Source organism: Psittacula echo (assembly GCF_963264785.1).
Source record: "Psittacula echo genome assembly, chromosome: Z".
Lineage (NCBI taxonomy): Eukaryota > Metazoa > Chordata > Aves > Psittaciformes > Psittacidae > Psittacula > Psittacula echo.
In genome coordinates, this window is record NC_137742.1 from 24,438,147 (window position 1) to 24,450,975 (window position 12,829).

Sequence of the window (12,829 nt, forward strand, 5' to 3'; positions counted from 1 at the left end):
TCAGCTGTTACTAATCATGTGGGGCTTGTTAATCTGCAGTCCATTTTATGTGGACAGACTTTTAGTAGTGGATTTACAGACTTTAGAGCTTGTCTCCTGACAAAATGTATAAAGTTTATGTATGTATAACATAACTGTGAGGTGAAGAGACATGTTCTTCTCCAGGTGTAGTAACATTACTCTGAAGATTACAGTTCAATTTGATTTTGGCTTCCCCTTCTCCAATTTGGTTTCCAAATTTTTTTTAGCTATATAACATTTCCCTCATACTGAACAGGGCTGGAAATGTAAAAAACTGAATTATTTGCAACAGAGACACATACTTTATCTTGCGCAGTTAATGTACACTAAAGAGTTGTAATTTTAATTGGAAGTTTAAGGATGAATTAATGTATTTGTGTTTGGCTTTTCACAGGGACAAGAAAAGAGACAAAGAAAAGGTCAAGGAAAAAGAAAAAGTCAAAGAGAGAGACAGAGACAAGGAGAAAGACCGAGACAAAGATAGAGAACGCGATAAAGAGAGAAACAGAGAGAGAGATAAAGAGAGAAACAAAGATCGGGAGCGAGTCAAAGACAAGGATAAGGATAGGGACAAGGATAAGGAGAAAGATAAGGAGAAGGAAAAAGACAGGGAAGAGGTAGACCAGGACAAGGAAAAGGAAGATACTGAGAAAGAAGGAGAGAAGGACAGAGAGAAGATTAAGGACAAGGAGGGAGATAAGGAGAAAGAGAGGGACAGAGAGAAAGAAAAAGACGGGGATAAGGAGAAAGAGAGAGAAAAAGAGAAAGATGATAAAAAGAAGAAAGAGAAGAGATCCAGAACACCCCCAAGAAGCTATAGTTCCTCGAGAAGATCTCGTAGCTCGAGCAGGTTTGTTTAGAATTTTTTTTCATGCCTTTCTTGACTTGTCAGTTCAATAAGGCACCATCCTAGTTTTCATATATTAGTATCACCATGTCTTTTACTGATTTAATTGGTATTACTTGTTTTGTAGATTTTCCTGTAAAGTAAAATCTATGGCAAAGAGCTCTGTATGGTGCCTGATAGAGCATAGTTTCTTGTTGGGCTGCTGGTGCTTGCCTTTCACACAACCATTTAGTATAGTCCTTGAGGACAGTAAGTAGAATGATTCTTGTGCCATTTCTCTACATTGAAGCCATCCAAAAGTTCTGATAAAGCAAAATCACACATAGTCTTTCTCCTGATGAAAATCTGAGTCACTATTATGTAGTTCCTTGGTTTCTTACATACTGTACAGTGTTGATGTGTACATCTTGTGAACAGTTGGGTATTTGTCACTCTTCAGTTGGATGGCTGAACCAGCAGGAAGCGAGTATATCGCTTGGCTGACTGGCCATTTGAAAGATTGGTATCTCAGTTGGAAGATAAGCATATGTTGTTTTGCTGGTAGATGTCCAGGTGCAAGTGAAAAGTTACATTCCTTAATGATGCTGATAGCAAGCATGAAAACATTAAAGTTAATGTAGCTGTTGTTTTTGGCTCTGAGGCAGGCTGAACTGGGTGGAAGTCTGGATAAATTCAGTACAACAAAAGGAGGCTGTGAGATTGATGATAAGCTCTGTAAGTGGACCAGCTCATGCATAATCTAGAAGTGTTGTGGCTAACTTAAGTTCAGAAGCTTTGGTGGAAAAAGTACTTTCTGAATACCTCAGGTATTGGGAGTTCAATAATATCACACATCAAATTTAGATGAATTCTATTTGTTAACTTGAGAGAATGAAATGCTGGATGAATTAGGAAAAGTTCTACATACTATAATCATCTTAATGGACAAAAGCAAAATTCCAACAGTCCTCTAAATTCAGGAGTGCATGGCTCATACAAAGCAGTCCATGTTGTTTTTGAAATTGATGGGCAAAATACTTTGCTGCCTTTGAGCATTTGGAGCTTCCTGTTTTAATGCATTTTTAACATTATTTCATGGGTTGAAGACCTACAATGAGTAGAGGTATTTCTGGCGGCTTTGAAAACATAACATTTTCTGTCTATAGATCTCAGAAGTTTTCAGTTAGGTAAGTGTAGAAAAAAGATTTAAGATTTTGACAATATGTAGCTTATATAAGAAACCTGGTGGAAGACATAGTTCTTAATATCAAACAGCAAGTGTATGTAGCTGGATGTTGCCAAAAATTCATACTCTAGTTTGCAACAATAATGCTTCATTTAAGAATCTTGCTATTTAAAAGAGCAAAGGATTCTAGTGAAAATTAGTGCATCTCTTGTAGTGGAATCACAGTGCTAAACTCTACTTTGGTATGATTTTTTTTTTTTTTTTTTAAGAGAGATGTTACTAAACAAGGAAAATGTTCTTTTGAATACAGAGGATGAGAGAAACACTTTTTTTTTACATGGATTTGTTATTCTTCCTTTGGACATAGCATTATCCTTAGAGTATCAATACTGGAACCGATACTCTTGAACATCTTCATCAGTGGACAGAGTGCACCCTCAGCAAGTTTGCAGGCAATACAGAACTGGGGGAGAGATTGGTACACCAGAGGAATGTGCTGCCATTCAGAGAAACATTGACAGGAAAAATGGGCTGAAGCGTCTCAGTTTGAGCAAAGAAAAGTCCAAATCCTGCACCTGAGCAGGCAGACTGTCACACCAGTACAGAAAGGGACTGACTGGAAGGCTGGCTGGTGGAAAAGGTCCTGGGGATCCTGACTAGGTCAGCAGTATGCTGCTCTGCATGAGAGTGCTGTGATCAGGGCAAGGAAGGTAATTCTTCCCCTCAGCACTGATGAGGCCACATCTGAATCTTGCATCTGGTTCTGGGCTCTCTGGTTCGAGAGACACAGATGTACTAGAGTGAGTCCAGTGGAAGGCCACGAAGCTGTTAAAGGGCTTGGAACATATGTCATAGAAGGAGAGACTGTGAAAGCTGGGATTGTCTGGTCCGGAGTAGGGAATGCTGAGAGAACATTTTATCAGTGCATATGAGTACCTGCTGGGAGAGTGTGAAGAAGACAGCCAGTGAGGGCCAGTGACAGGCTAAGAGGCAGTAGACACATACTGACATACGGGAAATAAAGACTTTCTTCCAGTGCTTGAATTGTGGTGTTTTGGTTTTGGTTTTTTGGGTTTTTTTTTTTTTTTTTTTTGTAGGCAAACTGGACCCAGTTATGGTGAGAGATTGTAGAGTCTCTTTGGAGATAGTAAAAATCTGACTGGATGTGGCCCTGAGTAACCTGCTCTAGTTGACTCTCTTTTTAGGTTGGTGGCGGAGAGGTTTGGCTAGCTGGTCTCCAGAGGGCTCTTCCAACCTCAGTAATTCTGTTATTCTCTGAGAAGTAATTGTGAGTAGGTTGGATTACAAAGTCCCAGTTAGCCTGCATTTGGGGATATCTGTTTACTTTGGTGATTGACATTGCCTAGTTGAAATAGTAGTTGAAATAGCATTTCAGCTGCCTCAATTTACCAGTGCAGGACTGAGATGGGATTGCTAATCCTTTACTGGATGAGTGTAAAATACTGGACAAATAGGCATCTTTTTGGAGAAGAGGTGGAGTTGGACATCCAGGACCTTCTGAGAACTAGGTGGCAGCTGACCTTGCTTTATTGACAGATAGCATGCAGGTACTAGAAACTAGATGGCTATTTGTGACTCCTAGCTGAAGAAGTGGCACAGACCAGAGGAAGAGGAGGAACTGACTCCTTTTCCAACAAATATTTACAAGGTAGCAGAGAAGATAGTTATGGAATGTTAGTTCTGTTTATGACTAAGAGGCACCGAATCCCTGTTAAAGTATTCAAACTTGTTTTTTCTTAAGTTTTGCTGTGGTAGTATTTCTTAACATTGTTAAACAGGTGCACACGCATCTTTGTAGACAAATGTGACAGATGGGAACGAATACTGTAAGACAAAGCTCTTCAACTTGAAACATGAAAAGCAGAAACTGAAAATTAGATTTCATGAATAAATGATTTCTATCATGAACACAAATGCTAAGGCACTTCGTTACAGATACGTATGCTTTATTTTATTAATCCCCACTTTATTTAGTGGGGATGTACTCATTGTAGCCCAAGTGGGAGCACTGTCAGTGTAATGCATCAGTTTTCAGTATCCTTGTATTAAAAAAGGTGGTGCTAAATGTGATCTGTTAAAAATGTGTGTTAATTAGTGGGAACCTGATTAGTGATTTTGTTATTTTCGCAATGATTCTGAGGCCACTTTGTATTTTTGTTTACCAAAGATCAAGTCAAACTGAAAGAGCTTGCTGAACAAAATAGTTATGAATTTTTGTCCTGTGCAGCTTGAGGAGGTCACGGTAGATGATATTGTCAATGTATCAATCCAGATAGCGATACGAGGCATATCTTAATAAATCCTTTTGTAATTTATTTAATAACTGGTGATTTCCTGGCCTTTCTAAATGTTGAAGATGTAAATGCTCACACCTAGTGGTGTGAATTGTGAAAGCTGGTATGTGTATGAATAGCATATCTTGAAGTTAATTTTTAACTTCCCTGTTTTTCTTTGATGGCTCTACGCATCCACTTTTCCTGCTTGAGGAAGAAGTGATAGGAAAAAAAACACATTACTTTGACAGAGACAGGTTCTATGTTTATGTTGAATGAAGCTTTACTGGATCAGGTTTTGCTTTATTTTAACATATATCTTGGTATGTTTGCAACAAGTTATTTAATGTTATGTTCTATTCAAGATTGGACTCTATAATAACTGGCAAGCTCCATATATCATACGTCTGTAAAACAGCTATTGAGTAAAATACTATGAGCTCTTCAGTGTCTTGCAGAATGGTAACATTATGTTTGCTGAGCAAGGACTGCTAGAATAACAATAAATAATGACTTCTTATTTTGATTTTGACAACATCTTGAGCTTCATTTTGCACAGTTTACTTCTAAACCAATAGGAATACTAGCTCCTGTATTTAGGAATTAAATTTCAGTCAGGTTGAACTGAAATTACAGTGATCCTGAGGTTGTAATGTTACATGCTGAGGTTTGCATTACTAAAGTCTGGCCTTTTGTCTTAAGATGGCTCTTCATTCAGTTTGATTATTTTCCTGACTGAAGAATACAGGATTAGTGAATTAAGTGTGTTTCTGTTGTTGTCATGTGAGAATAAAGAGAAAACTAAAATCTGAAAGGTACAACCTTTTTTTCCCACATCTAGCCTTCCCTTTCCCACCATCTGAAACATAAATTTATTTTTTTCTTTCTACAGTTCACATATTGTTGCTAATAATAAAATGTTAAATTCAGGGATATTTACTTAATTTTTTGTCTCAGATTATTTTAAGGGCTTTCTGTTTTTATCTGGTTCCTGAGTTTATTTTTATTCTTATTTTTATTCTTTGATGATCTTGAATTTCTTGGTCCTGTAGAGGAAGGCGTAAAAGGAAGAGCAGAAGTCCCTCCAAGTCTCCTAAATCATCCAAAACAACAAAAAGAAAGTCTTCACGAACTCCTTCTCCAAGAAGGTCGGTTTGATGTAAACGTAAAGATTAATGAGCAGTAAAGAATCAAGAATTTTTAGTATTTTCACTGGTTAACTGCTTTTGCACTGACCATCTCAGACTCTTTCAGTTGGACAGTATGATGAATTTGAGCTTTGGTATGCTTTCACCTGGAGAGTTCCAGATCTGTGAACAATGCAGATCTGCTTGAAATCTTTAAAAGCCCTTCACGGGATACAGATGGATTTGGTTTTTATTTGCAAGTACCCTGCATACTGAACACATGTATTCTTCAGCTCATATCAGTCAAAAAATGCCCTTGTCTTTGCGAAAGGGGGTTTTTGTTAATATTTTGAGGTTTTTTGTGAAAATCCAGAGATGAAAATTTAGTTTGCAGTTAAATGGTTTGAAGGTTTTTGCTGTTTGATCAAATTCTAATATGAGTAAAAATTTTCTTAAACAGAAGCAAGAAAGACAAAAAGAGAGAGAGAGATACAAATAACGAAAGAAGAGAAAGAGAACGCTCCACCTCCAAGAAAAAAAGTAGTAAAGAAAAAGAGGGAAAGGAGAAATCTGACAAACGCGCTAGTACTTTGAAGGTAAGCTATGTATGACCAAGTAATAAGCAGAATGAAGAGGTGCTAGTGGAGCCAATATTAAAATTTCTTTTTTTCTTTTTCTTTCTTTTCCTCCTCTCTTTTTTCTCCTGTTTTCCTTACCAAATTATTACCATTTCTGTTTGGCTTTTGCCAGTGAAAACCTACAGTTGGTGTGTTAGTGGGCCAGTTTCATATGTCTCCATTTTTGAACTTCACTGGACATAGCAGCTTGTATGAGTAGGTTATGGAAACACTTTTTGTTTGTTTCTCTTTCTTGCTCCATATGTTAGGACCTGGCTGACTGCCTATCTGTATGAGCAGGCAGGAAGCAGACTGTGTAACTAAGGAGAAGTGTTCAGGGACAGCTTGGCTGTCAAGCTGGAAAGATTACTTTTCAATAAACTTCCACTGTTCAGTTCAGCCTCTCCCTGGTTCCTTTGCCCTGGTGTGCATGTTGGACTCCACAGGAGTAAACTTGAAGATCTGGGGAAGAGTGGTATGGGATTTTTCCTGCAGAATAGAAGGTGGTGTGATTAAGGATAGAAATATCTTCAGATTTTTTCCGTCTTAGTATTTGAAAAGCGGCATGCCTTTAAGAGTAGTTTGTTGTACTCAGAATTATTCTACTGTTATAAACAGCTGATTTGGGTGACTCTGCCCACATGCTTAAGTAATTATCCATGAACTTTGTTAAAATGCATCAGGTATCTGCCAAAAACTATGAAAGAAAAAAGCTTAATCGTATTTTATTTAGGAAGTATGGAGAAATCTTCATTTCTGGAGCTGTTTCTAATAGATTCTGTGATGCTACTTTGTTCTTAGTATTGATCGTAAAGACAGATTATGGCATTGATTTCTTGGATGACTAGTTGTTATGAGTGCCTAACTTCATCCAGTTGAAAAGGAAGAGAAGCTGACACCTCTACCATAAAAATTGCCAAGACAAGATAGACGTGTAAAAATTAAGCCAAAAATAACAAAAGGTGGCTGGAAGCCATAAAAGTCATACCCTGTAATGCTAAGAATATGATTTTTTTTGTAAAATAATTCTGTTTTTGGTAGGACAAAGATCACACTAAAGAGGATCAGAATTCAGAAACTGACAAGGAAGTAGACAGCAGAGATACAGAAAGGACAGATGAAGTCAAACTACAACAGAATGGGAACTGTCAACCAAATGAAGAAAACCTCTCAATTAAAATGGAAGAGGTTTAAAGCAAAGAGTGGGCGTCCGATTCAACTAAGGAATGAAATCCAAAGCTTTTTATTTCCCAGAATGAGGAAGAAAATAAAGCAATCAACCTGATCGTGTTGATAGTACTAGTAGCTCTTTCAATTCTTGTGATAGCTTTGTTGTCTTCTTGCTGTAAAGCAAGAGAGCACGGACCAGTAGTTATACCATGAAAAGGCAGATGCCATCAAAACTATTCATCTATGAAAATCGATGTATTCTCATGATGGCTGTACTTATTTGTGAAATGATTTATGTTAAGTTTTGCCATAAGCTGTTACAAATAAGTAGAAACTGAAAGATGTAAACCTGTACTACCCAAAAGAAGCTGAACATATGCATTGAAGTTTGTTTAAAATTCTGCTTGTTGATGATTTTGTGTTGTTTTACCTTGTGGGTTAAAAAAATCCACAAAAACTTCATTGTGTACTGTTTGATGTGCTTGGAAATGATGCATAAATATACACACTTTTTTCTGTTGTAAATGACCCTAACAGAAAGGGGTTTTGAGCATAAACACAGTTTTACAGGTTTTTTGTTAAATACCCACTGACCAGCATGTTTTTCAGTTGCTTACTGCTTGAGATTCTTGGGGTTTATTATTTGAAAGAGTTTCTTACTAATATCCCTAAAATTAATATTTCTTTTAAGGTATTTGAACAATGCATGTTACTTTTCTGTTTGTAAAAGGGGCACTGTTATGTTATAGATAATAGGTCAGATTACTGAGTTATTTTGGGGTTGTTTAATTTTGTTGTTTTCTTTGTCCTTCCAGAAGTGAGCACTTCTGTATCATATTATCTGAATTACAGCTTTTGTTTTCAGCCGTACTGCAGTGTGTAAGCTGCAAATAGTACAGGTGCCATTATGAAAACAAAATTTTCTTATTTGTTTAAAAAAAAAGTGGGAGCACAAGCAGACGCTTTAGTGCCTTCTTAAAATTTGGTATTTTCTAGAAACTTATATGTGCTATTACTCATTTTCAGCTAAATCTTACATGATCTCTATTGCTGTTTTGCCACCAGTTTACTGTAGACAAGAATGCAAGTGATTTGTCAGAATGATTGCTGTATTCACTTGTTAAAATACTAAAGATCCTTTTTTTTTTTTTTTTTTTTTTTTTTTTAAGAAGAGATTTATAGATAAAAGCAAAGGTGCAGTTTGGGGACCACCACTGTACAAAAGTAGTAGCTAAATACAAAGCAGTTTCTGATCACCTGCATCAAAGACAGCCCTTTATAGACATTTAATCTACATTTGGATGGCCTTAATTAATTGATAATGACCTGTCCCTCATCATCTCTTATATCTGCTGGGTGAAACAGAAAGAATTGCGTGTAACGAAGAGGGCAAAATAATTTGGGGAGAAAATTCTAATTACACAAGAGTTAAATGGTAGAGATTTTTTTTTTTTTTATTCTCTGGGGAGAAAGCAAGAGAGAATGACAAATCAAATATTTTTGTCAAGGTAAAACATGGCTTGTCTTCTCAGAGCTAACTTAATTGGTTACATGAAGTTTCTTAAGAGTCATTCCTTTAAAACTTACTATTTTTAATGCAACTTAATACAATCAAATGACTTAATTGCCTTACCTCTTAGGAAGAGGTACTGTTGAATACGATACAGTTGAAAAAAAACGCAATAGCGTATTAGCTACTTGGTTTCAATTTGATTTTTTCAACTTTGCGTAGTGAATTCTTCCAAAAAAGAAAACCCCCCACCCCATATTAACAGGGAGTGAAAAATTTGCCCAGTTCCTAAGCAATGAAACCCAGTTTGATTGTGAAGCTGCTTAATCACTCTTCATTCTCAGTAGGATTTAATGTTCTTGCCAGTGTGTACATTTAAGACTATAGAAAATGCTTTACCATGTAAAGTATAGACAGTCATTTTTGTGCTGTTGGCTGGTAAACAGCTTATTCTGATAAAAGAGTGAGAAATCTGTATGCTTACAAGAAGTCTATGAAGGATTGTGTCTTGCAACAACAGCTGTCTTATTTATGATGTGTAAGTAGCATAGAGCAAAGAGATTGTTTGTATACTTGTTATCTTTGGTACCATTTCACTAATAAAATCAAGTATTTTAGAGGGAAGTTTCTGCTAGTACATACTTATTAAAGGAATATTTTTAGTTGATCTGGATCTCATTCATGCAGCTTCTTTAATTTGAAATGTCTATACCAGTGAAAATACAAATGTATTATAGTATCTTTGAAAAACTGGGTTTCTTCTTTGGGAGGAGTTATAATTCTTGCAGTGTATCATGTTTCAGCTGATACTAGCTTGATTTCTTGAGTTTTGTTATCCTGAAATTGCATAGTCATTACAAATCAATTGCAGAATATATAAAGGATTATGTACAGTTAGCGAAGCAATGTTCCTTTGGAAATTAATAGTTAAGGATGGCAGTCCTATTAACTAACTGATCCCACGTATAAGTCCATGTGCACCATACTGTTACATTGTTTGTGAATTAATAATTCCCTTACAAAAAAGCCTTTTATATGTTTTGTTTTTAAAGGCAAAACCCCAAAACAACTGACCACCAAACACAGACATTTCCTCCCCACCTCAAGTCATATTTTCTTAAAAATGCTGTATTTTCTGGGTTTGCTTTGTAAATATTGTGCAGATCTGTAGGGTAAAGTTCTGTCTGTTTGTATTAGGTGTTTTGCAGTTCCCGTCTTCCTAAAAAGCCACTAGTAGAAAACTACTGTTCTGTAAAATGCCTGTTTCTGCAGAGGATTGATAGTTTTCAAACTGGTAGTGTAGCACAGTAATGAAGTCTCCGCTTGCTCCAGCAGGATTGTGTGCATCATCCATTAAATGTGTTCATACTCCACTGGAATTGCCTTCATTGTTAACTGGTTTGCATGCTGAGCTGCTGTGGTAGATTGCTTGGTTTTGCACTTCATAAATAAGATTATACATGGAGTGATGTTTTGAGAACAGTGTAGTTCATTATAGTTTTATTGCTTTAAATGTTATTTCATTTGAATCAGTCTTTATTTGAAAATATGACAGATAATTGCTTAGAAAAGTGATTAGCCATTTTGCTAAGACCATGTAAAGCATGTATGTGTAAGTTTCTATTAGTGGCTACAGTTATTTCACAGCAGTGTTTCTGGGTAACGGATAGGCTTTTTCATAGGATTTTGAGGGAAGATGATAGAAGGCAACTGCTGGTGACTGAAACAGGATTCCAAGCTCAAAGTAGAGGTGGCTGTGACTAAGATAAACTCATCAAAGTCAATAAGTTTACGCAAGTGAGAGGGATGAAATTTTGATTGCAAACATTAGTATGATATGAAAAGAATATTGTTAGAACTAAGGGAAAAAGAAGGCACTTCACTTAGAATCTAGAAACATGAAGAATACCTGAGATATCAGCGAGATGTGGGTTTTACCTACTCATTAGTAACATGCTCTCTTTTAATGGCAGTTTCAGATAGGTGCATCTGAGCTAGCTTTGAATTATCTGGCTAATGGCAGCAACCTGTGCACAGCTTGGATTCTGAAATGAGCTGTGGTCACTTGTGTTTCCTCTGCTGTAAAGAAGGTAAATTCTGTAGCCTTTAACATAGCTTGCATTGCTTGCTAGTGTTCCCTGGGCCAGTTACATATAAGGCAATACCTGAAATAACTTTGAAACTGCAGATGTTTGTTACATGGTAGCTTCTCTGTGTTGCTTTCAGCATGTACTGCTATTTTTGTAATAGTTACTCGATCTAGGGATTTCTGTGATTTTCTTTTAATCTGAGGAGGAGGTAAGAAGCAAAGGCTGCTTTGTGTGGTAAAATTTTATACTTCATACCTGTCCTTATTATTCTGTACTTTTTTCATTCGTGTATGGCTGTTGCAAGCAGTAATGCCATGGTGATTGGTTCGTATTTTCTAGGGCTGAGTCATCTCTGCATCACTGTCCTCTTGTTAGTTTGTAATCAAACAAGGTTAGAGTTCATGTATTTTAATTTTGGTAGCCATTCACTTGGGGAAAAAAAAACTAGACAAAAATAATCTTGAATTTTGTAAATGTTAGTGTGAAAATTGCATTATAGCAGTAAACTAGCTAATTGTGAATTCTGAACAATGACTTGCAAACCGGGGCATATTATGGGTACTGCCTGCCACTTGGTGTACTTCTAGTTTTATAGTAATTGATAATTGCCTTTGGTGTTATCATGATTTTAAAAGTGAGAATTGAACTTAATGACACAAATGCTGAGACCTGTTAATGGCTAAAGTAATGTAGGCACTTAGTTCAGAAAGATGTGGTTTTCTCACCAGAGGCTGGAGTGTGGCAGGTGAAATTTGTAGATACCATTATTACCTGAAGAGAATCTGAAACTTAATTTTGTTTGCTAATGTATGTAAACAGAAAAAAAGTTTTGAGCCTGTACCTTAGGTTTATTTTTATATGTTGAAAACTGTAATTAAAATAATATTGAAAACTAAGGCACTGTATGAAAAGGTGTTTGGTGGTGGTTTTTTTTAATGTAAGATACACTTTCAATGGTGTTTAATTTTAAACTTTAAAAGATGTCTTTACATGCAGTGTTTATTTTTACTTCAGGAATATTTCATTTACAGACAAGTCCTATTGCAGGATCTGAGCACATTTGTCTGGGGATTTCTTCAATATTCTTTTCAATATAAACCAGCTTAATATAGTTGTCTGACAATCTCAGGAGGCAGCTGCTTTCCACCTAGTTTGAGACACTCCTCCAATACTTCGATTCTGTATTGTTTAAGTAAATACTGCAGTTGAGAAGCTATCTACAAACTTCAGCTTCCACAGTGTTCCCTGAAACTGTGAACTCTTACTATTCAGGAGGAAAAAAAATCCTTTCTATTTAAATTGTCGTCATAGTTTTATCATTGTTGAGCTTAATACAGGAGAACATGGACAGCAAAACTAAAGTTTTAGCTGTTTATATATTTTCTGGTATGTTTCAGCTTAAATTTGTTATATTTTTTTATGTTAATCTAATGCCAAAGACACAAGACTTGAGATTTTTGGTGTATGAAGTATGTTCCATGGTAAACTTGTTAATGAAATTAATCTTCAATTGAAAATGTTGCATGTCTTTTTTGAAATGAAAGACTTATCAGCAGTAGTGAAAGAATGATTGTAGCTTCATTTCCTAGTCCTTCCTAATGTTAATGAGGCTGCCAGTAAAGTAGCTTTCTTGTGAGCTGTTGTTCTACTCAGTAAAACCTTTCTTAGTGCAAAGGTATAGAACTACTGCTGCACCGATGAGTAAATTAAGGGCCACTTAGAAATTGCTACCTCATAAATACACAATCTTCATAGTAATCAACAGAATGAGTGATCTGCCCTGGAAACATCAAGAGAGTAACTTGACCTGCGCAATTCATGTAGTCTGTCAGTATATCCCTTCTGGTATTTTTCCCACTGATGAAGGAGCTATGATTTGTTGCACGCAGCACCTATTACAGTCTGTGCTCAGGTATAGCTCAAGAACCTAAGCAGTACAGCAGCAAAAATACTGTTTCCCTTCTCTAAGTTTGGTATTTCTGGTAATA

General features: G+C 36.2%; 1 protein-coding gene across 13 annotated transcripts in view; it reads left to right on the forward strand.

Annotated features, from left to right (window-relative positions):
* SREK1 (splicing regulatory glutamic acid and lysine rich protein 1) overlaps positions 1–12,829 on the forward strand; it is a 37,267-nt gene extending 24,438 nt beyond the window's left edge. For all 13 annotated transcript variants that reach the window (XM_080638480.1, XM_080638485.1, XM_080638482.1 and 10 more), the window contains 4 exons: positions 416–871; positions 5,380–5,475; positions 5,915–6,050; positions 7,113–12,829. In XM_080638480.1, coding sequence (XP_080494606.1) covers positions 416–871; positions 5,380–5,475; positions 5,915–6,050; positions 7,113–7,265 — 841 coding nt within the window. In that variant the 3' untranslated portion in view covers positions 7,266–12,829. The remainder of the gene's footprint in view (positions 1–415; positions 872–5,379; positions 5,476–5,914; positions 6,051–7,112) is intronic.